This window comes from Aquarana catesbeiana, linkage group LG09 (genome assembly GCF_042186555.1).
Source record: "Aquarana catesbeiana isolate 2022-GZ linkage group LG09, ASM4218655v1, whole genome shotgun sequence".
In the NCBI taxonomy this organism is placed as follows: domain Eukaryota; kingdom Metazoa; phylum Chordata; class Amphibia; order Anura; family Ranidae; genus Aquarana; species Aquarana catesbeiana.
Genome location: NC_133332.1, coordinates 113,915,336 through 113,940,840, shown reverse-complemented (window position 1 = coordinate 113,940,840; position 25,505 = coordinate 113,915,336). Strand labels below are relative to the sequence as shown.

General features: G+C 45.4%; 1 protein-coding gene across 1 annotated transcript in view; it reads right to left on the bottom strand.

Annotated features, from left to right (window-relative positions):
• LOC141108007 (interleukin-13 receptor subunit alpha-1-like) overlaps positions 1 to 20,405 on the bottom strand; it is a 117,300-nt gene extending 96,895 nt beyond the window's left edge. The window contains exon 1 of the mRNA XM_073599157.1: positions 20,234 to 20,405. Coding sequence (XP_073455258.1) covers positions 20,234 to 20,321 — 88 coding nt within the window. The 5' untranslated portion in view covers positions 20,322 to 20,405. The remainder of the gene's footprint in view (positions 1 to 20,233) is intronic.
• Between the last annotated feature and the right edge of the window lie 5,100 nt (positions 20,406 to 25,505).

Genomic DNA, 25,505 nt, shown 5'->3' with positions numbered 1-25,505 from the left:
TTCACACTGCACTGTTGTGCAGATCACATGCAATGTCTGTGTGATGCGAATTCAGCCATACAGGTTGTATGGCTGAATTTGCATTGCATTTGCACCAAAATGGTGCAGGACCCTTTTTTTTTTATCTGCACTGGAATCGGATCGCATGGGTGTGAATTCCTGCACCATTTGGCATGGGATTCCTGCACCATTTGGCAGTTCGCACTGCAATCTGCGAACTGATCTGGGGGTGCCATTAACTTTGTATTGAGAAGAATGAGTGTAGATCACGCTGGACTGACAGTCAGTGTTGTAGATTGGTAGGGTGTGGGCAGAGGGAAAGAATTAGTTTCCAGAGGTCAGTGCCCAGTTTGGAGAATGGTGGTGATGAGCCCTGTTAGGGCTTGAGCTGCTACCTGGTGTGCGTCCTTATGGTCGACTAATGTAGAAGAAATGAGGATAAAGGAGCTCCCGTGATCAAAGAGGTAAGTAATTTGTATTTTATTTGAAGTTTCAGCAATAAAAAGAGGCCATTGCGTTTCGGGGGACTATAGACTCCCCCTTCATCAGGGCTGCTAGCAAAAATAGTTGTGGGATGATCCTGTTGAGGCCTTGGTTCGTCTGTGGACATTGCGGAGAGCACCTGTTTGAAGTTGTCTCCCCGACTCAACCACTGCAGATACTAAAGGTCATTTGGGACAAGAATGTCGTTGTTCTGGCTGGGCGTGATATCCAGAGCCCACCAGCCATCACCAGAGTAGGAAACTGCTACCCCTGCCTCAGCGACTACCCTAGGACCCAGCGCACCAGTCGGTCCTCGAGGCCGTGGTCGGATCCAACTGCTCGCCTTAATGTTCGAACTACTGGGGAAAAGAGTACTGGAACCGGGTAAGCCAGTGAGGAGTGCAAGCAGTGTGCCTGTAGGGGAGGTGATGCCTGTGGCCATTAAATGGGATAACGCAGTTGTGCCAGTTAAGGCCAGCGCCAAGCGCAATTATATCCTGGCCGAAGAGTGTTCTACCGTAACGGATTCAGACGTTTCGTCTGATGGGCTATCGGAAACTGTTTTCGGACACTTTGTCCTGTACTGGGAAGTGGAGTGACAGTGATGAGGAGTCAATGAGTGATGGGCAGGAGGGTGAAGTTCTCTCTACTACTGCTGCTAATGTGAAAATTAGGCTGTCTGCCAATGCAGCTCCACTAATAAGCATTACCAGATCTTTTGAGGAAGACCGTTGGGCTCAATGGGTCCCCAAAGTTTGCCCTACCAATCCAATGCCTGCAACCAAACCTGATTATAAGCCAGATGTCATTGCTGGGTGCTTGGTTCAGCATGCTTCAGACACCCGTGTCCTACCCGGATATGGAGACCTTAAGACCCTGCCTTGGCTGTCCATACATACCTGCTCACCTGGAAGAGGACATTTTGGAGAAAGAAACTCAATGGGTAAATGAAGAATGAAGCTGTGCGCAGTTTTCTCCAGATCCCTCTTCTTCTGAAACTGTCACCCAAGGTGGCTGAAAGATATACCTCTGTGCTACACACCTGAGGCTAAGGCCGTAAGATTAACCTGGATGGTGTAGTTAACGTAGGCCAGACCGAAAGAGCATCAAACTCTTTGTCACTACGGTGAATGCAAAGGGAGAGCCCTTGATCTTGCCTGATCACAGGTACTATTGGTGAATACCATAAAGATGCACCTGTGTTTTTTTCCTTCTTCTCTCCTTGTGGATTACAAATATGTGTTGTGTTATGTCAAGGATGCTATGCTGAGAGCCACTTTACACTCATATACAAGTTGTTGCTAGTGGAGAACATTCCAGAACTGTACTGCCAGGATTGTGCTGGACTGGAAGCTGCCGGCAGATACAGGGAGTGCTCACCTGAGCCACGTTGGCTAATGTTGAAGTTGTTGGGGTGATCCACCCTGAAAAGAGACCTGTGATCTTCTGCAGGTTGGGGTTTCTTCAATTGAGGAAGGAAGCTAGCTAGGTCGACAGCTGTCATGCAGACAGATTGAGAACGTCATTGCAAGGGGACCTATGTCTCAAAGCGTGGTCCCTTGCACCATGGCCTGGCTGCTTGTTGTCTGAATGCAGCTGTGCCTCTTGTCCCAGGAGTTGTCCCTAAAAAGGAAGGGAAACTGCTGGGAAATGTTGTCCACCTGAGTGAAATTGATGGACTGTGACACGTCATGGACACTGGGTGTGTACTTGGTTAGATAGAATAGGCTGTGGCAAAGGGGCAAATTCTTACCTTTCTTTGAAAAATGGACTCATCCATGCATCAGGACTGTTACTAGATGAAACCGTAACAAAGTTTATATTTGATTAGGAAAGGGGGTTTCATTCTCGGCTGAGAATCGGGCCTGCTTTCATTACGTATATAATGCGGATATTTTATAGGGTGTATTTACACTGCTATGCTGTCTTCGGCTGAGGACAAATGAAAATCATTTAATCACATATGTATATACTGCACCATGTTACAATAGGATAGGATGCATTTGCATTGCTGTTAATCTCTCTTTCAGGTGTTGCTGTATCGGTGCGTCTTCCTTGGACAAAGAGAGACAAAGAGAAACAGGGATCTAACCTGATGACAACACTAACCCTTTTTATAACTTATTATTATTGTATATATTAGATAGATAGTTAGGAAGTAAGGTTATTGCTCATTTCTACCTTTAACACTGTACATACAAATTTTTGGTATTTTTTGTCATATATGATCTACCATTTCATGTGTCTGATACTTATGTTTATTTCATGTGGTACGACACATATACTATTGTTATTCTTTCCCTGTTTCCCCACCCATCCCAGTTTTTGCCAGGACATTCGCTCTCAGGCTTGAGAGCTCAAATTATTTTTTTTCTGCAAACTCCGAGACATAGTTTTGCAGGGGGAGGATGTAGCACCTTGGTGTTTAGGCAGGGTTGCTTCTAAATTTGCCTGCCAGGTTTAGCTACCTTGGCTAATTGTTGAGGATCAATTGATTTCACTCTGCACTTGCTGCACTTCTCTCTTTTGCCGCTAAGTGGCCAAGCACTTGGTGACATTGGGTAAGACAGGGGCACTTCAGGGTCAGATGATGGGTATATGGGGTGTCTCAGCCAATGGGAAGGGGTTTTCTTGGGTCCCTTGGCCTGCTGGGAGAGCCTATACACTTGGGTGGAGTCAGGTGGTCGGTGTTCTGTGCCACCTGGACGGCTGTCTGGGTTGTACTGCCCGGGATGCTAGGCCGGAGTTTGGGTCTGGCTGCTAGGCTTTCTGGAGGCCTATCCACAAGCAAGAGAGCAGCGCAGGGTTGAGATTGGGGCTTGCAGTCCAACCAGAATTGACAGTTCTGCCGGCGGGAGAACCTGTTGTGGTCAGAGGTAGAGGGGAGGCTGTCACCACTAGGGGACCAACCATCTTATTACCAAGGACCACAGTGAGTGGCTGAGGCAAGTACCATAGCAGAGTTCTTGCCAACCGGGGACAGTCAAGAATCGGGAAACTTCAGCAGATATCAAGTCAGGGACCCAGCCAGCAGAGGTGACGCTTGCAGAGCAGCCTTGTGTATCAAGCCAGGGACCAAGCAGGGAAGCGGAGGTGACGCTTGAGGAAGATACTACAGTAAAGCTTGGAAGAGCTCAATGGATTCAGTGGCAGTGAATTATCTAGTCTAGTGAGAGAGACTGGGAGCTCAGTGGGCTGAAGAACTACAAGAAGTGATTGTAGAGGAAGCGAAGGAACTATTGCACTTTGTGTTAAAAACTGTTAAAGACTGCCATAGGAGACAACATTCCTACACATGCATATGTGGCGTCTTGCTGGATGCTTTTCCCTGCATGGCTGTCCTCCTGTAGTAGTCTCGGAGTCTGCCAATTAATATTGTAACTGCTCCAGGGTGTCCTGGCCCTAAACCTCTCTCCCAAAGTTCAGTTAAGAGAAATAAAATCTCTTTGCATTCAAGAAGTATCCGTCGCCCAATTAATATACCTGGTATTACACCCAATATGCCTTGCCACCCACCATATACAGAAGGATGTCAGTTATCTCTGGCCATGGAGGTTCTCCTTAGACTGAAGAAGGCCTGGGACCTTACTACACTTACTTCAGTTTTAACTTTAAAGTGATTCTAAGTGCAAACTTAAAAAAAAAAAAACAAAAACATGTTATACTTAACTGCTCTGTCCAATGGTTATGAACAGAGCAGCCCTGATCTTCCTCTTCTGGGGTCCCCCGCCAGTGCTCTGAACTCCTCTACCCTGCTGAGTGCTTGCCTGACTTGTGCGTGCTTGCACCCAAGCGTTATAAAAAATAAAAAAAGCATAACTATTCATCCTGTGAAGCTGATGGAGAAATTAAAAGTACAGTTGTTACATGGAGCTAGGATATGCTTCTCTGAAGAGAAAAGTTTTCAGGGATTGCCTAAAAGAGGACAGAGTAGGAGATAGTCTGACAGATTGGGGTGGGGAATTCCATAGGATGGGAGAGACTGGGGAGAAGTCCTGGAGGAGAGCATGGGAGGAGGTGGCAAGACAACTAGAGGGAGGAAGAACGAAGAAAATTATTTGGTGGGGTATTTTGAGACTTGGTTAGTGATGTAGCTGGGGGGCAAGTTGTGGATGACTTTGGAAGTTATTGTTAGTATTTTGAATTGAATTAATTGGGTGAATGGCAACCCATGGAGGGATTGGCAGAGAGGGGTGGCAGACACTGAACGGTTGGTAAAGTGGATGAGTCTGGCAGCAGCATTCATGATGGACTGAAGGGGGGGATAGCCTATGTAAAGGTAAGCCAATGAGGACAGAGTTGCAGGAGTCGAGAGATATTCAGGGAGTGGATTAGGAGCTTTGTGATGTCAAGTTCTGGGCAAAAACAAGTGTATTAGGCTATTTTCTGTTCTGAATTAATGTGCTAAAATCACTGGCCATCGAATGAAACTAAGGAGCATAGGAAATGCATACAGCTTTGGAACAAGAGATATAATGTAACAATTCTAAAGAATGCTAGAGGAAATGAGCAAATACATATATCCATTGGTTACCTTTATTTGTTAATTCTCTTTAGACCCCATTCACACAGGGGCAACAGGACTTGCAGGTCGCCTCAGCGAGGCGACCTGCAAACGAATACCCGGGCGACTTGCAAAACGACTTCTGCATAGAAGTCTATGCAAGTCGCCCCAAGTCGCCCCCGAAGTCGTACAGGAACCTTTTTCTAAGTCGGAGCGACTTGCGTCGCTCCCCTTAGAACGGCTCCATAGTACAGAACGGGAGGCGACTTGTCAGGCGACTAGGTCGCCTGACAAGTCGTCCCTGTGTGAATGGGGTCTTAGTGTTCTGTAGAATTGTTACACTGTATCTCTTGTTACAAAACATATGTATTTCCTGTGCTCCTCACTTCTATCTAGTGGCCATATTTCAGTATGTTACTACTGGTGATAATAAAACGACATTTGTTCAGAAGAGCAAATAGCCTAAAGAACATGCTTCTTTTTTGTGCCCAGTTCGTACAGAATTATTAATAATACAGGTACTTATATAGATAGTGCTGTCAGTTAACACAGCGCTTTACAAATATATTGTAGATTCACATCCGTCTCTGCCCTCAAAGAGCTTGCAGTCTAAGGTCCCTAACTAACATTCATACAAGGGCCAATTTAGACAGGAGCCAATTAACCTACCAGCATGTCTTTGGAGTCTGGGAGTGAACCAGAGTACCCGAAAGAAACCCACGCAGGCACACAGAGAACATGCAAACTCCAGGCAGGTAGAGCTGTGGTTTGGATATGAACCAACAAGTCTAGTGCTGCTAGGCAGAAATTCTAACCACGTACCCACTGTGCTGCCCAAAACATATGTACTTTCAAAACAATATATACCCAAAGAGCACAAAATTGGAGTTTTAGGATGCAGGAAAATCAATCAAAAACAAAATTTACAAAAAATAGAAAATTTTATTACATATATATTTGTAAAACAATTTATAAAATTTAGGCCATAAAGATCCAGTGGTCAAGGTACAAAAGTATGGTTGCCTCTACATGTTTCACCACAAACGTGGCTTCTTCTGGAGCTTTTGTAGAACCTTGTTATTTAGTATTTGCCACCTTTCAGAATGGTCTTGGTTCCAAATGATCAACAGGTTAAGAGCCTCACTAGCAACAGTTTGGATGGCCTGTTTAAAAGTGTTTAGCCCTTGTGATGGATTGAAATAGAAATATATTTTTTCAATTGTCACTGGTTAAAGAGGTGTTGCGCGAACACTGAGCCAAGGAACAGTGATAAATTAAAAGAGGGAAGTGCTCAGATTGTATAATTACCCAATAAACTTGCCGGCAATAGAAGAGGATTATATACGGAAAAGGATTGAAATATTGATCGATCGATTCATTAAAATTCCTTGAAACACTAGGTGTTATTATAGGGCAATGCCTCTTTTTCCTCATTTTTAGTACAGACGTTCCCCATAAAACCTTTTGACAGGTCTAGGGGATCATTTGGCATCAGGACCATTCTGAAAGGTGGCAAATACTAAATAACAAGGTTCTACAAAAGCTCCAGAGGAAGCCACGTTTGTGGTGAAACACGTAGAGGCAACCATACTTTTGTACCTTGACCACTGGGTTTTTATGGCCTAAATTTTATAAATTGTTTTACAAATATCTATGTAATAAAACTTTCTATTTTTTTGTAAATTTAGTTTTTGATTAATTTTCCTGCACCTTAAACTCCAATTTTGTGCTCTTTCCGTATATATTGTTTTGTCATATCTAAAGGAGGTGGTGCATTTATTAGAGTCTCCCAGCTCCAATATCAATTTGACAAAATATGTACTTTCAAATTTCCTGGATGAACCTCTATGCTATTTTTAAATTTTTTTTATAAATGAACCCCCTTTAACAGGGAGACTGCAACTATATACTCCAAAGTGGCAGAACTAGCAGGGTCGCAAAGGTCGCACTTGCAACTGGGTCCTGGCGTTCTGCCACTGTTAGGGGGCCCTGTGGGAATTTGATCATTCAGCTGCTGGGCTTCACACTTCCTGCAGTCCACGCACAGGAGGAGAAGGAGCAGATCATCTCTCTCCTCTCCCAATCCATGCGAGGGAGGAGGGAGGTGGAACCGTCAGTGCAGGCTCTGGGCAGTATGAGAGAGACTCTCTCAGCTCAGAGTCCTGATGAGGAGGCACTGATAGGTGGCACAGATAGGCTGCACTGATAGGTGGCACTGGTAGGCGACATTGATGAGCACTGATAGGCAGTGCTGATAGGCGGCAATGATGAGCACTGATAGGTGGCACTGATGGGCACTAATAGGCGGCATTGATGAGCACTGATAGGCAGCACTGATAGCAGGGCTGTGTTTTGGCCTAGGCCTAGCCCCCCCACCCGTCTTCCGGATTCCCGGCTCCCGCAGTTGCCTCCTGCACACATGCAGCACATGGCGCCGCTGTGTATGTGCATGCTTGGCTGCATTTGATGGCACAGTGGCTGCATCTGATGGAACAGTGGCTGCGTTTGATGGAACAGTGGCTGCGTTTGATGGGCACAGTAAGGCTGCAATTGATGTCTTTCTTTCTGAATTTTTTAGTTTGTGCCCCCCCAAAATTTTGAGCACCAGCCACCACTGGCATGTGCAAAGTGCTCCATGCATGCTAAAATCAATGCAAACCCATTAAACAGTCCACATTTAGTGAAAGTGCATTAATATGCAGATCATGATATTGCAATAAAGTGCTTCATTAATGCTGAAATCAATGCAAACTCATTAAAGCGGAGTCCCCCCCCCCCCCCCCCCCCCGTGAAAACATTAAAACGCAGCAGCTACAAATACTGTAGCTGCTGACTTTTAATTTTAGGACACTTACCTGTCCAGGGATCCCGCAACGTCGACACCTCAGCAGATTTTCAGATTGTCTCTCGGGTTTTGCCACCATTATTCATGGTAAGGGAAACCGGCCGGTTCCCTACTGCACATGTGCGAAGCGCGTTGCAATTTCTGAATGGCCCAGTGGAGGAAGGAGTAAGCAACAAGTGTCAGAAAAGATTTAATCTTTAAATGGTTAAACTGAAAACTCCTCCACACAGAGTTCAGTCCATTGATAAGTATAAACATTGTATCTCTTTGCTTCTTTTCTCAGACTTGGCAGGCTGCCCAGATAGGAGAGACACTGGAAGACTTCAGGCAACTTGCATTGACTTCTATTACAGAAGTCATTTGCAAGTCGCGCTGAAGTTTTAAATCGGCCTTTTTTATTAGCACAACCGCCTGATGCCGATTAATTAAAAAATGCCAAATATCGGCCGATATATCGGTCGACCTCTAATCCCTTATGTAAGCGGCCCCAGAGTTCTCCCTTACATCAGAGTCTGCAGAGTCCCCCCTTACAGTGAAAGGGAACTCTGCGAGTTCAGATGTAAAAGGGGAACTCTGTGGACTCTGATGTAAAGGGGAACTCTTGTTATTAACTGCATATGATTAGAAATGTTATTTGATAGCAAAATATATGTATAGTTTAAACTACAAAACAAAATTGCTGTGCGCTGCTAAAGTGTTCGGGTTTGACTTGAAGAAAAGTTGGCAACCCTACTGTTACCTATGACTTGATCCTGCTGGCTGAGCTTGCCTGAACTGGGACTTTGCTATGTTATATGCTGTGCATTATTTAAAAGGACTGTCTTATACTGCTAAGAAAAGTTTTTGTGTTGTTTGAATTGCTTATAAAGACAAAGCTTGTCAGTTTTCTGTTGTTTTTTGCTGAATAAAGCCTTTTCAAATGGAGTTCCACCCAAAAATGGAACTTCCGCTTTGAGGGAGGTGACCCCCTGACATGCCACATTTGGACCTCTGCCGGGTTAGCTCCCCCATATCAAAATTTTTGAAAAAATCTTTTGCAGTTTATTAGATCTTTGTTAGATCAGGTTAGATCAACCATTGTTTGCGTTAGATTTCACACAGAAGAAGCAATATTAACAGTTATTTGCTGGGGGGCTAACCCGTCATCAGCCCCCCCTTGTCAAGAAATTGACCAAACAGTTAGCTATTTTGGACGCTATTTGTTAGATCCGGTAAGATCAAGTGGTTTTAACGTTAGATCTCACATAATTAGAGACTTTTTAAGTGATTTAATGAGGGGGGGCCAGCCTTATCAAATTTTCTGGCCAAAAATCATTCAGGCTAATAGATATTCGTTAGATCCGGTAAGATCAAGTGGTTTTAACGTTAGATCTCACATCATTCCAGAGATATTCCACATCAAAATAGAGATATTAGGTGGTACATATGGACGGGTTAGCCCCCCCTTATAAAATTTTCTGGCCAAAAATCATTCAGGCTAATAGATATTCGCTAGATCCGGTAAGATCAAGTGGTTTTAACGTTAGATCTCACATCATTTCACAGATATTCCACATCAAAATAGAGATATTAGGTGGTACATATGGACGTGTTAGCCCCCCCCCTTATCAAATTTTCTGGCCAAAAATCATTCAGGCTAATAGATATTCATTAGATCCAGTAAGATCAAGTGGTTTTAACGTTAGATCTCTCATAATTTCGGAGATATTCCACATAATAATAGAGATATTAGGTTGTACATAAGGACGGGTTGGCCCCCCCACATGCAATTTTCTGACCAAAAATCATTCAGGCTAATAGATATTCGTTAGATCTGGTAAGATCAAGTGGTTTTAACTTTAGATCTCACATAATTTCAGAGATATTCCATAAAAAATAGAGATATTAGGTGGTACAGAAGGTACATCCATTTTCAACTGTCTCTGGACGGTCTCTGGAACCTTCTTTGCATGGTTCTTCAGCAGGTGCCTGTAGTCTCTCCTCACACCTCCGTTCACCTCCTGCCTCATGGTGATCTCTCCTCAGACCAACAAGCTTTAGTCTTTAGATAGCCCCCCCTTCTTGCAAAGCAGGCTGGGCTTGGTAGTTCCACCCCCTGTAGAAATCAATGGGGCTGTATTGTGGGCCATGGTCCTCTGCTGCTGCTTGATTGTCTCCCTCTCCCTGCCAATAGGGACACAGGAAGAGGAGAGGGAGGGGGAGAAATCCCTCACAGGGACTGACAGGCGTGTTCTCCCTCAGTGAGTGCCTGTGTCAGTGTCTATTCAGTCCGGCGGTCGCTGGCAGGAATGGCGGGAGGTGCGGGACCACGGGTGATAGAGTAGCCCCCGCTACACATTCCCCCCACCAAAGAACCTTTGGTCCGCCAAAGGAGGTAAAGAGTCTATGACCCGTTACATGCCTTTGATATACACACGGAAAAAAAAAAAACAGATTAGTGTGCACAGAAAACCATACAATTTACGTCTGCATAAAACCCTGGCAGAGGAACATCCCACCAATTAGCATAGGAGGGGAGGTTGTCCTGCCTACAGGCCACCTTAACCGCTTTAGCTCTGGAAGATTTTACCCCCTTCCTGACCAGAGCACTTTTTGCAATTCGACACTGCGTCACTTTAACTGACAATTGCGCGGTCGCGCGACTTGGCTCTCAAACAAAATTGACGTCTTTTTTTTCCCACAAATAGAGCTTTCTTTTGGTGGTATTTGATCACCTCTGCGATTTTAATTTTTTGCACTATAAACAAAATAAGAGCGACAATTTTGAAAAAAAACGCATTATTTTTTACATTTTGCTATAATAAATATCCCCCAAAAATATATAAAAAAACATTTTCTTTCCTCAGTTTAGGCCGATCGTATTCTTCTACATATTTTTGGTAAAAAAAATCGCAATAAGCGTTTATTGATTGGTTTGCGCAAAAGTTATAGCGTTTACAAAATAGGGGATAGTTTTATGGCATTTTTATTATTTATTTTTTTTACTAGTAATGGCGGCGATCAGCGATTTTTATTGTGACTGCGATGTTATGGCGGACATGTCGGACATTTTTGACACATTTTTGGGACCATTGTCATTTATACAGCGATCAGTGCGATTAAAAATGCACTGATTACTGTGTAAATGACACTGGCAGTGAAGGGGTTAACCACTAGGGGGCAGGGAAGGGGTTAAGTATGTCCTAGGGGAGTGATTCTAACTGTAGGGGGGATGGGCTGTGTGTGTCACTATGCTGATCACTGCTCCCGATGACAGGGAGCTGTGATCAGTGACACTTGTCACTAGGCAGAACGGGGAGATGCTGTTTACATCAGCATCTCCCCGTTCGTCCTCTTCGTGAGGCGATCGCGGGTATCCCCACGGCGATCGAGTCCGCGGGACCCGCGACCCTACTCACGGAGCTCCCGGCGGCGCGCACGCAATGGCACGGCGGGGAATTCAAATGGACGTACCTGTACGTCCATTTGCCCAGCCGTGCCATTCTGCCGATGTACATCGGCGTGCGCCGGTCGGGAAGTGGTTAACTGAAATGGCCCAGCTAGATGTGCCAGGGGGTGAGTGTCAGAAACCAAGAAATCAGGCCGAGACAGAAGTACAGTTAAATCACACCATTTAATAATAAAAGTAAAAAGAACAAACAAAGTCAAAACATAGCCAAAGTTCAGTAACCGGAATGGATAGTCAGCCAAGCCAGAAGTCAGGGATCAATGTAGTGGAACAGCAAGCAGGATCTGGAGCCAGAAGGGATGTCAGCAAAGCAAGTCTTGAACAGGATAGCAGGAGATTGTTTCTGTGATGTTGACCAAGGCGAAGGTAGAGTTCCTCTGGACTGGACGGCTTAAGTAGGCAGGACTGACGAGCAGGATATCATCCACAGCTGAGTAACTGTGGAGAGATAGGAGCTGGCAATTATCTGACAGCTGAGCGGCCAGCTCAGAGAAGGAAGGACTGAGCCCAGCCCTGACAGTGAGTTGGGATCGTCCACCACCAAGTCTGCGGTGGAAGGTTCAGTTGCTTCAAGAGTCCTTTAGCAATGAGAACGACCTCCTTAGAGCTTTCACCCAAAGTATCATATGTTAGTCTTTTGGGCGGGTGAATAACCCTTCGCTCTCGTTGTTCTTTAGGTTCTGGGGTTACAGGCACACTGGTCTCTTCTTCTTCCTGCATATCAGCTTCAGCTTCCTCAGTGAAGGATGGAAAGTCTTAGGGGTCTGTTGTCAGCAGGGAAGATTGAGGGTCTTCCAACTCTTCAAAAGGTGGACATTGAGGTACAAACTCAGGAGCCTCTGGCCTGAGAGTCACCTCAGTCACCTTGGGAGGAGAAGAAAGGGGGGGGGGGGTGGCAGGCCCTGGCATTTGAGATGGCCACAGACAATCTGTCTCTTCATCCTTGCTGTTTTCATCTTCAACAAGGGGTACAGAGTGAGATCTAGTCACTGGCCGGGATCTTTGAGAGGCCGTGGGTGTGGACTGTAAATCTGGCTGTGGTGGCACATGAACTGCTTCTGACAGAGGCAACAGATAATTGTGATGCCAAGTCTTCAGCGGGCCTGCGCTTCCCTCTGGCCGGATTTGATAAACTGGGTATCCTGGCAGATTCTTGCAAACTACATAGGGCTGCGACTTTCAGTGGTTAGCCAACTTGTGCTTTCCAGGGACACCCAGGTTTCTTAGCAGTACCTTGTCATCTGGCTGTCCTGCACTCATACCCTGAGGTCAAAGTTTATTTTGTTTCTCTGTCCTCGGGCATACGAGGCAGCTTGAGCCTTATCATAGGCGGTTTTCAGACTTCTCTGCAGACGATCCACATACCCTCTGTGGAAAGTTGCTGAGGTATGATCGAGGGATGTGCCGAAGGCCAAGTCTACTGGCAGCCAGGCCTACGGTCCGAACATCAAACTATAGGGAGAGTAACCTGTGGCATCATTGGCGGTGCTGTTATAAGCATGCACAATAGCCACTATATGCTTGCTCCTGTGCTGCTTTTGTTCTGAATTTAGAGTTCCAAGCATATCCAGGAGGGTTCGGTTGAATCTCTCTGGTTGAGGATCTCCTTGAGGATGATATGGGGTGGTTTTAGACTCCCTGATGCCCAACAGGTCTAAAAGTCTCTTGATGAGACTACTCTTGAAATCTCTCCCTTGATCAGAGTGGATGCGTTGGGACAGACCATAGTGCACAAAGAATTTCTCCGCATAGATTTTGGCCACCATGGATGCTTATTGATCCCTCGTGGAAAACGGCTGGACATACCGAATTAAATGGTCAGTCACTACCAGGATATTTCCCTGCCCGCTCAGATCAGGCTCCAAGCACAGAATGTCAATGCACACCAGCTCCATGGGTCCTTGAATCTGAAGATGGTCCATGGGGCAGCTCGGTGAGGCAAAGTCTTCCTTTAGATACATCTGATGCAGGAGTGGCAATAGTCCTCAACTTCAGCCTGCATGCAGGGCCAATAGAACCGGCCCCTCACCAGGAGAAAAGTCCTCATGGGACCTAGGTGGCCATGGTTGTCATGTAGGTGTCAGGGCTGGGCTCAGCCCTTCCGTCTCTGAGCAGGCCGCTCAGCTGTTGGCTAATTGCCAGCTCCCATTTCTCTCCACAGTTACCCAGCTGTTGTTGATTCTGCTCATCAGTCCTGCCTACTTAAAGTCGTCCAGCTCACTTGATCTCTGCTTTCGCCTTTGTCAACATCACAGAGTCTTTCTCTTGTGTTCCTGTTGAAGACTTGCTAGGCTGACGTTCCTTCTGGCTCCTGATCCTGCTTGCTGTACTACTACGTTTATCTCTGGCTCTCTGACATTTGCTTGGCTGACTACCTGATCCGGTTACTGAACTGTGGCTTGTTTTGAATACGCTTACTCTGTTTACCTGATTATTATTATTATTATTATTGTTAAACAAGTGTGATTTACAGTAACTATAATTCTGTCTCGGTCTGATTTATGGTTCCTGATAGTAGGGCAGTTAATACTGTCTCCGTATGTTTTTCAGGTAGGAAAAGCTGCCATTTTTCTTCAGAATCATCAGAGGGGCCCCTTCGGTAGACCAACCCTCCGTGCACCTGAAACCGATCCCACTCTCGGCGCAGCAGATGGGTTTCCTTCGGGGAGTCAGCGAGGAGAAAGTCAGGGCGTTGGCTCTCCAAGGCCTTCAATGCCAAGCTACAGGGAGGGTCCTCCAACTGGTTCCTCCGCAGGTCTTTGACAGCTTGGGCAGACCTTCATCCCCGACTTGGGCAACATTGCAATAACATCTGGGGACACCAACGGCTGACACTCCAACCTCTTCGGTCCTGGATCCTACTCCAGGTTGATGTTCTGCTCCTTGACATAAGGCTCATACCCTTCAGGTGTCAGCTGGGCCTATTCTTCTGGAGGGTCTCTGGAACAATGGGGCCTTCTTGACAAAGCATCCGCGTCTTGTTTCCTGACCCCGGTCGATACTTCAGGCTGAAAATAAACCCTGATAGAGCAGCCAACCATCTGTGACCCGTGGTGTCCAACTTGGTGGTAGTGAGGATATAGATGAGAGCATTGTTGTTGGTCTTGATCGCGTACTCCGCTCCATACAGGTAATCCCTCAGCTTATCCACCACCGCCCACTTCAAGGCCAGGAACTCAAGTTTGTGCATGGGATAGTTCTTCTCGGCGGGGGCCAGGTTCCGACTCAAGTAGGCAACAGGACATAGATGGCAGTCATGCTCTTGATATAGCACCCCTCCTAACCCATCTCGACTGGCGTCAAAGTGTAGCTCGTATGGCTTGGTTGGATCTGCATAGGCCACGACTGGAGCGGTTGTTAGGCTTCACTTCAGCTGCCTAAAACCTCTTCACACTTCGGAGTCCATTGTTCCTGAATGGACTCTCTGGGTTTTCTCAGCTGGTCTGACAGGCTTTGCCAGATCAGGGTCAGCGTCTTAGCGAATCCCTTGACAAATCTTCTGTAATAAGAGCAGAATCCCAGAAATGACCTAAGCTCACATTGGTAGGCCTAGGCCAGGAGGTGACAGCTTCCAGCTTCTGGAGGTCAGTGGCCACTTCATCAACAGACACAATGTGACCAAGGTAGTTGACCGAGGGTTGATAAAACTGGCACTTTTCCAGAGACAGCTTCAACCCCCTCATCATGGAGTCTCTTCAGGACCTTCTGCAGAAACTCTTTGTGGTCTTCCAGGGTCTTGCTGAAAACGATGATGTCGTCTAAGTACACCAACACCTCGATCAGTTTCATGTCACCCACGGTCTTCTCCATTAGCCTTTGGAAGGTGGCTGGGGCACCAGACAGGCCTTGATGCGTACGGTCAAATCCAAAGATCCCCTCCGGGGTAATGAAAATAGTCTTCTCCCCATCCTCAGGGTGCATGGGGATTTGGTAATACCCACTCTTCAAATCCAGCATGCTGAACCACTTCGCTCCTGACAGGCTCTGCAAGGCATCTTCTATCCTTGGGGTGGTATATTGGTTGGGAATGGTCCTTCGGTTCAGCATCCAGTAGTAAATACCTAGCCTCAGTGACCCATTCTTCTTCCGTACCACCACTATTGGGGAAGCGTATAGACTCTGGGACTCTCGGATGAAACCTGCCCTCTTCAACTCTGCCAGTTGTTCATGCAGATCCTCCAAGTCCCCTAAAAGAATCCATCAAACTCGTTCCCTGAACGGCTTATGCACTCGAAGAGATGGATCGAGTATTGGGCACTTTTTGCACACCCCACATCAAATTCACTCTTGGAGAATGTAGCCTGCCATCTCAGGAGCTTGGCCCTTTCTTTCCATTCAGGCAAAAGGGGAGTATTCTTCGGTTAGAGCTCCTCCACAAAGATCCCATCCTTTGCCCCCCCCCCCACCAAATCAGACGGCGGGACTGGGGTGGCCAGATTCACTTGTCCCAGCAACATCTGAGCAGGCATCTTCACTGACAAGGCTGTTATGTTGCGGACACTAACCAAGATCTTCCTGTGACTTCTTTGCAACCCTGTGGTTGAAACCACCTCGGGAATTATCTCCACTCCCATTTCTTCTCTCTGTCCGTCTGATTCAAGGACAATGAAAGGGCCTGCTTGCTTCCAATTTAGCTTGACAGATGCTCGTAATTAGGCCACTTTACCAGGCTGTAACACCTTCTCACTCTGGTCCAAGCGCCAGATCTTTCCCTTCTGTTTTTGTACCAGGTGCTAGTAGGCTTGTCTCAGCATGGGGTGCACACTTGTAGCTGAAGTGCCCGGCTCCAGAACAAGAGGCGTCAACAGCCTTCTGACAAGATCAGTATTGGTCCCTATGATGAGAGAACTCTTACTGGCCCCTGGTGGGTGAGGACAGACCACTGCCTGAGTTTCAAAAGTCTCGGCTTTCCCAGCCATGGATTGATCGAAGGTCAGCTTGACCGGTAGATAGCTATCATAGGGGAAGTTCTGAGTCACAATGCCCCATATCTGCAGCTCTTCCAACTTCTGCAAAGGCAGGTGCTTGAGGTGTCTGTCATAGAAGTGTTTGTAGAGAAGGGTCACTTAAGCTCCAGTATCCAGAAGGGCCTTTGTGTAGACTCCCTTTATTTGGATGGGAACAACAGGAGAAGGTCCCACCAGCTTGTCAGGGAGCATGGAGGAAGTGGTGGCCCTGGCCTGTTCGGTGGTTTGTATCCGCACTTCTCTCTGCTAGGTTCTGATCGGGCTTAAGTCTGCGCTAAGTTCTGGAAGTCTGGTGTGCATTGACTCTCCGACACGAGGCAGCATTTGTCAAAAGAAACAGGACACTGGGTTGCTTGGAGGCAACAACGGGGGGGCCTTCTGCAAGGGTTTGGACTTTCGCTGCTGTCTCTTCGTGTCATTGGTTTTGAGCCAGCTACCGTAGATGGGCACCCGGTTGGCTCCTTCACCAGAGCCCTCCGAAGTTTCCCTCTGGCTTCTGGCACTGTGCTTCAGGCTTCAATGGGCTTGGACACACCTGTCCAAGCCCAGTTAATTTCCCACATAATTTTAGCATACCTCGGTATGCTCGAAGGCACTCCTCACTGGTACACGCGAAAATGCTCATCACCGGCTCCGATATAGACACTAGTATGGATATCCATAATATCCCTGTAATTATGGATAATCAAACATTAAAATCACTTGATCTTACAGGATCTAATGCATATCATAATGATTTTTTGGCCAGAAAATTTGATAAGAGGGGGGCAGCCCCCCTCATTAATCACTTAATAAGTCTCTAATTATGTGAGATCTAATCTCATCCCTATGTACTACCACCTAATATCTCTAACGTTAAAACCACTTGATCTTACCGGATCTAATCAATATCTATTAGCCTAGATGATTTTTGGCCAGAAAATTGCATGTGGGGAGGCCATCCCATCCTTATGTACCACCTAATAGCTCTATTTTTAGGTGCAATATCTCTGAAATTATGTGAGATCTAACGTTAAAGACACTTGATCTTACCAGATCTAATGAAATGAATAGCTATTGGCCTGAATGATTTTTGGTCAGAAAATTGCATGTGGGGGGGGCTAACCCGTCCATATGTACCACCTAATATCTCTAATTTTATGTGGAATATCTCTGAAATGATGTGAGATCTAACGTTAAAACCACTTGATCTTACCGGATCTAACGAATATCTATTAGCCTGAATGATTTTTGGCCAGAAAATTTGATAAGGGGGGGCTAACCGTCCATATGTACCACCTAATATCTCTATCTTGATGTGGAATATCTCTGAAATGATGTGAGATTTAACGTTAAAACCACTTGATCTTACCGGATCTAATGAATATCTATTAGCCTGAATGATTTTTGGCCAGAAAATTTGATAAGGGGGGGCTAACCCATCCATATGTACGACCTAATATCTCTATTTTGATGTGGAATATCTCTGAAATTATGTGAGATCTAACGTTAAAACTACTTGATCTTACCGAATCTAATGAATATCTATTAGCCTGAATGATTTTTGGCCAGAAAATTTGATAAGGGGGGGCTAAACCATCCAAATGTGCCACCTAATATCTTTATCTTGATGTGGAATATCTCTGAAATGATGTGAGATTTAACATTAAAACCACTTGATCTTACCGGATCTAATGAATATCTATTAGCCTGAATGATTTTTGGCCAGAAAATTTGATAAGGGGGGGCTAACCCGTCCATATGTACCACCTAATATCTCTAATTTGATGTGGAATATCTCTGAAATGATGTGAGATCTAATGTTAAAACCACTTGATCTTATTGGATCCAATGAATATCTATTAGCCTGAATGATTTTTGTCCAGAAAATTTGATAAGGGGGGCTAACCCGTCCATATGTACCACCAAATATCTCTATTTTGATGTGGAATATCTCTGAAATTATGTGAGATCTAACGTTAAAACAACTTGATCTTACCGGATCTAATGAATATCTATTAGCCTGAATGATTTTTGGCCAGAAAATTTGATAAGGGGGGGCTAACCCGTCCATATGTACCACCTAATATCTCTAATTTTATGTGGAATATCTCTGAAATGATGTGAGATCTAACGTTAAAACCACTTGATCTTACCGGATCTAACGAATATCTATTAGCCTGAATGATTTTTGGCCAGAAAATTTGATAAGGGGGGGCCAGCCCCCCCTCATTAATCACTTAATAAGTCTCTAATTATGTGAGCTCTAACGTTAAAACCCTTGATCTTACCGGATCTAACAAATAGCTTCCAAAATAGCTAACTGTTGGGTCAGTTTTTTTGATAAGGGGGGCTGATGACAGCTTAGCCCCCCCAGCAAATAACTGTTAATATTGCTTCTTCTGTGTGAGATCTAACACAAACAACGGTTGATCTAACCTGATCTAACAAAGATCTAACAAACTGCATAAGATTTTTTCAAAAATGTCGATATGGGGGCTAACCCGGCAGAGGTCACATTTGGCATGTCATTTTTTTGGGGGAAGAGCCAGTACCTTCTTTTCAGAGGGTCCCAGCTCCCACTTGCTCCTGGTGCACTGCGGCACTGGAAGGGAGATCACCTCTCCCCCCTCCCTCTCGGCAATCATCTGGGACACGTCACAGGTCCCAGGTGATTGCCCGGCCAGTCACGGCGCGCGCCGTGGCTCACGCATGCGCAGTGGGTGCTCAGCTGTGAAGCCGCAGCTGGGCGCCCACAGTTACAATGCTGGTGCCACAGAGATGAGGGGGAGATGAGCGGGGCTTCGTGTGCCCGCATCGCTGGACCCTGGGACAGGTAAGTGTCTGATTATTAAAAGTCAGCAGCTGCAGTATTTGTAGCTACTGACTTTTAATTTTTTTTAAGCAGAACTCCGCTTTAAGTTGACTGAACTGTCTGAGCCGACTTATCACCCCCTGATTGCTTACAGTATACACAGGTTTCCTCTTGTTATTTTGAACAAAATCAACAATAGCAGGAGCACAACTGGGTGCCAGAAAGGACCTTCACCAGTTAGTTTAATAAAATGTGCAGATTTACAAAGATTGACAGCTTTTCACATTGTGATAACATGTTAAAGATTATATAACATTTTGGTAACTGGGTTTGAGTCTAAATAAGATTAAACGCAAAAGCAAACATTTATTATTTTGTAGCTTACAGAGACACTCTAATACAGGAGGTGTGTTACTGGTCAGATCACCAGGTGAAAACAGAAGGGGGAAGCCTAAAAAAAAGAAAACTAATGCAGCCCCCACATCTAATAATTGTTAAGCTGCAATATATTACATTTTTAGTTTTGGATTTAATACTGCTTTAAGTGTGTCTGGCATTAGTATGAGCAGCTCATAGTGAGCAGCAGATCAATTACTAAAACATACAATTTTGTTTTAAATAAGCTTGCTTGTTAGAAATGTAGTAATAAAAGTATTTATGAAAGTATGGAAAAGATTAATGTCCTTTTCTCTAAATTTATCAGCAGCAAAGTCGCTGGAGTGAGAACAAAAAGAGTGCAGCGCCAATGCTGATATATACCAAAAATACAATACATGTGTGGCAATAATTATGTTATGGTATGTCCCACCAAATCAAGGTAGACATTCTCTCCAAAACAAATGACTGTGTAACCTATTAAAGTGCTTTTACATAAAAGTAAACCAAATACATGACATATAGAAATTAATCAACACATGTGCGTAAATAAAATTAATTAAATAGCAAAAATACACATTAAAGTGCTAGTGCATAAACAATAAACTGGATGATGCATATAACAATCAGTCCTCGTCACAAACTATAAAGGGTGATTGCAGGTAAAATGGGGTCCAATCGCAGATAAATAGTTCATGAATATAGGGGTGTCTCCAGAGAAAAAAAAGTGTAAGATGTCCAATACACCCAGAGATAAAAGGGGAGAGTGGCTGACACATGAACATTCAGTGATTTAAAGGGAAAAAATTACACTTACCTTTTTCAGTCGCTGTGTGTCCTATGAAAAACTGTATCAGCAGCAGGACTAAACCCATTTCTGGAATGACTTTCATACTCCTGAACATATGTTATGAGGGTATGGGTAATGCCACCAGATGCTAGCTGCACACTTGTCTCATAAATTGTATTGTGAGGTTATTTATTCCAGGAAACACACAAAGTTTGACGTGGATTACAAAGTATCTTTCAAAGCCAGCCCCTTCTCCTCCCATGAGTGTGGAATAAACCTCCCATGATAAACGTCACTGGGGATACAAGCAGAATAAAATTAAGAGTTTAACCCCTTGCCTACTGGGCACTTAAACCCCCCTCCTGCCCAGACCAATTTTCAGCTTTCAGTGCTCTCGCACTTTGAATGACAATTATTCAGTTATGCAACACTGTACCCAAATACATTTTTTTGTCCTTTTTTTCATACAAATAAAGCTTTCTTTTGGTGGTATTTGATCACCTCTGGGTTTTTTATTTTTTTGCGCTATAAATGAAAAAATACCAAAAATTTTGAAAAAAACGAAATTTTCTTTGCTTCTGTGATAAAATTTTGCAAATTTGGTAATTTTTCTTCATAAGTTTTGACCACAATTTATACTGCTACATATCTTTGGTCAAAATAACCCAAATGAGTGGATATTATTTGGTCTGTGTGAAAGTTAGAGAGTCTACAAGCTATGGTGCAAATCATAAAAAAATGATCACACCTGATGTACTGGCGGCCTATGTCATTTCTTGAGACCCTAACAAGCCAAGAAAGTCCCCCACAAATTAACCCTTTTTTGGAAAGTAGACATTCCAATGTATTTAGTAAGAGGCATCGTGAGTTTTTTGAAGTTGTCATTTTTTCCCACAATTCTTTGCAAAATTAAGATTTTTTTTCCACAAAAATGTCATTGTAATAGGTTATTTCTCTCACATGGCATGTGCATACCACAAATGACACCCCAAAATACATTCTGCTACTCCTCCTCTCCTCCTGAGTATGGCAATACCACATGTGTGGGACTTTTTTACAGCCTAGCCACATAGAGAGGCCCAACATGCAGGGAGCACCATCAAGTGTTCTAGGAGCATAATTTATACTTGTTGACTACCTATTACACTTTTGAAGGTCCTAGAGCACCAGGACAATGGAAATGCCCACAAAATTACCTCATTTTGGAAATCAAACACCCCAACCTATAATCTATGAGGCATAATGAGTCTTTTGAACAGTTCATTTTTTTTCCAGAAGTGTTTGGAAAATGTGGGAAAAAAAATGGAAACTCATTTTTTTTTTTTAACACAAAGTTGTCCATTTACAAGATATATCCAACACATAGCATGTACATAGCAAAAATGACACCCCAAAATACATTCTTCTACTCCTCCTGAGTATGACGATACCACATGTGTGAGACTTTTACACAGTCTGGCCACATACAGAGGCCCAACATGCAAGGAACACTGTCAGGTGTTCTAGGGATATATTGCATGCACATACCAAGAATTAAACCCCAAAATACATTCTGCTGAGCAAAGGGTAAACAAAAGATTACCTGTGGTTTTAGTAGCGCATTTGTCCACAGGAGGATAGCACTTGGTCCAGGCAGCAGGCAGGGATTTGGTCAGCAACAGGGAACGCAATTGTCCAGGCAACAGGCAGGAATACTGTCCAAAGTCAGTACAGGCAGGGATACTGTCCATATACAGTCCAGGGTCAGTGCAGGCAGAGATATTATCAGCAGTGCCAAAATATTGGTCCTGGTAGTAGGCAGGAACATGGTCCATGTGGTGTGGTCAGCTCATGTGATAGGCAGAGGCATGATGGCAGTAAGTCCTACAGGCAGCAGGCAGAAGTAGGGCCTCATTCAGGACAGAATGGGGACAGGGGTAGAGGCTTCTCCCACCCAAATCTCTTTGAAACCTCCGGTCTCCAGACCCTAATCTAGGAATGAGAAAACCAAAAAAAATTGTTTTCTTCATCCAGAAAAACTATTCTGGAGCCCCCTCACATATATGAGACCCCTGTGTTATGAATCCCACTACTCCAGTAGCAGGGTACAAAATCAGTCCAAGAGGCAAGCAAAAAACATGGTCAAGCAGTCCAGGGTCAGTTCCAGATCAGGCAGAGGTATGGGCAGAAGCGGTGGGCAGAAACGTGGTTGAATAACAGTCCAGGGTCAGTTCCAGATCAGGCAGAGATATGTACAGAAGCGGTAGGCAGAAGCGTGTTCGAATAACAAGCTAGGGTCAGTTCTGGAGCAGGCAGTGGCATAAGGGGTGTGAAGGTAAATGGCAGGAACTGAGGATTATGTTTACCATACTTCACTAATAATTTACTGAAGTGTGGTAACGGCGGAAACAGTCACTTATGCAAAGGCCTGGTTGGGAAGGACACTGGGGACAATAAGTAAGAGGTGTCTCTTCTAACTCCTCCACTGGTACGCACCTTACATTTTTGAGGACGTCTTTGGCCAGTTGGCAGGGCTGCTGATAGAAATCGCGGGGTCCCATACAGACTACCTGACAGGCCCCCCCCAAGAAAATATTAAGCTATATTTTGCTAAAAATACATTAAAACTATTAGCAGACACACATACAACAAAACTCACTGAATTCCTGCTAAATCTAACAGATAAAACTGAGTTAATAAATAAAAATGAAGATGAGATTTAAAAAAAAGTATTGTCAGGAAAGGTTCCCTCCACTGGTAATATCGATCATTTGGCGTGCATTACTGAGGCCCACCAGCAGGTGTCTCCTGGCAGTTTAGAGCTGTCAGAAGAGCTTTTCCCTGCTGGTATGTCATCTTTTGACCGCAGTACTGGCGTCCACCAGCGGAGGGATCCTGGAAGTATAGCAGGTATTACCTTCTGCAATCAGGCTTCACCTGACCTTGTTAGCAGCTATTGTATAAATACCTGGCAAGTGCACACACACCTTGCCCTGGTATTGTCCTTGTGCCCTGACCTGCAGCCTGTTTACCTGTTATCCTGATTCCCGAATCCCGTATCCTGAACCTGTTATATCTGTTCCTTGATCTTTGCCCTGCAGCCTGATCCCTTCCATCTTGTTCCCTGTCTGTTTACTCCTGGCCCCCATCTACTGATCTCCTGTTTAGGACCCTGGCTTGGCTTGACTACGATTCTGGTACTCCCTTTTGCTACATATGCTGGTTGTTTATTATCAATGTTTGATTGTTTGGTTTGTTCACTCTGTTTGTATTGGTGGTGTGTTCACATGTATATGCATTTACCTTAATAAACTTACTTTCACCTATTTATGTCTGGTTCACTCTGTCGCAGTCACACAGTTCTGGTCACATCTGGTTTGTGACAGAATACCAGGGCCATCCCTGACCAGAAGTGGCTGCACAGGAGAACCATTTTGATTCAGTTTGGTTGCAAACATGAGTGCCGATGAGGTTATTTATTTTTCTTTGCTGGCATCTGAAAGTGGTGATTATTGCCGCCAGGCTTTGAAAGGATGGTCTAGTGACCAGTTGTTTGCAACTATCCATTTGGCTCACTCCCTGGTCGATCAGGGTTATATATTGTTTGGGGAGGTGCAGCCTTTGATCAAGATCTGTACTGAGCTGGTCCTGCCCTGTATTCCAGAGGGCCATGATGATTTCACTCCTCCTTTTTATATGAGTCAGTTTGTATTCCTAGTATGACTTTTTGAAGATGATCCCGCCGATTTTTGTGAGCACTACTCAGCCTGTTCCCGACAGGCGATTGCTGAGTGCATTGTGTCTGCTCAGTCTTTTGTTGGACAGGGGAATTTAAAACCAAAGTTTGTACAACCTATACTTTCAGCATGGTCTGACATGGTGCAATCAGCTCCAGCCAAACAAACCACCTCTGCCATCAGACACCAGCCTACCCAAATGTATGTTTCCCCATCACCCATGTCAACCTCAGTTGCAGCTCAGTATACGCTGCTCCCAACCAAATACTCATATCCGGTATCTGCTCCCTGTACCTATCCTGCATTCAACCCACCTACCTCTTCTCAGCTGCCTACAAACCCACAGGAACTTCCCCCAGCTACTGTTACCTCTTCTCTGCCATATCCCAATCCTCCTTTCCAATCTGCTGCACCCCTCACCTACAGAGCTTCAGTGGCTAGGCCAAAGAAAAAACAAAAGTTTTTCCCAACCAAAACGATTCTGCCATTAACCCAACCTGCCTCCACACCCACCAATCTGTCCCAGCTTGAAGTTCCAGTGCCAGTGTTCCAGCCCGCCATGCCAGTGTTCCAGCCCGAGGTGCCAGTGTTCCAGCCCGAGGAGCCAGAGCCAGCGTTCCAGCTCGAAGAGCCAGAGCCAGCATTCCAGTCTGATGTCCTGATGCCTGCCTTCCAGTCTGATGTGCCTGCCTTCCAGTCTGATGTCCTGGTGCCTACCTTCCAGTCTGATGTGCCCGCTTTCCAGTCTGATGTGCCCGCTTTCCAGTCTGATGTGCCTGCTTTCCAGTCTGATGTGCCTGCCTTCCAGTCTGATGTGCCTGCCTTCCAGTCTGATGTGCCCGCTTTCCAGTCTGATGTGCCCGCTTTCCAGCCTGATGTCTCAGTGCCTGCCTTTCAGCCTGATGTCTCAGTACCTGCCTTCCAGTCTGATGTGCCTACCTTCCAGTCTGATGTCCTGGTGCCTGCCTTCCAGTCTGATGAGCCTACCTTCCAGTCTGATGTCCTGGTGCCTGCCTTCCAGTCTGATGTGCCCACTTTCCAGTCTGATGTGCCTGTTTTCCAGTCTGATGTGCCCGCTTTCCAGTCTGATGTCTCGTTGCCTGCCTTCCAGCCTGATGTCTTGGTGCCAGCCTTCCAGGCTGATGTCTTGGTGCAGCCTTCCAGCCTGATATGCCCGCTTTCCAGCCTGATGTGTTCCTGTCTGCTGCCCAGCCTGATGTGTTCCTGTCTGCTGCCCAGTCTGATGAGCCTCTGTCCGCTGCCCAGCTTGATGTGTACCTATCTGCTGCCCAGCCTGATGTGTTCCTGTCTTCTGCCCAGTCTGATGAGCCTCTGTCTGCTGCCCAGCCCGATGAGCCTCTGTCTGCTGCCCAGCCTGATGAGCCTCTGTCTGCTGCCCAGCCTGATGAGCCTCTGTCTGCTGCCCAGCCTGATGAGCCTCTGTCTGCTGCCCAGCCTGATGTGTTCCTGTCTGCTGCCCAGCCTGATGTGTTCTTGCCTGCTGCCCGGCTTGAAGTGCCCGTGCCTACTGCCCAGCTTAAAGTGCCCATGCCTGCTGCCCAGCTTGAGGTACCCATGCCTGC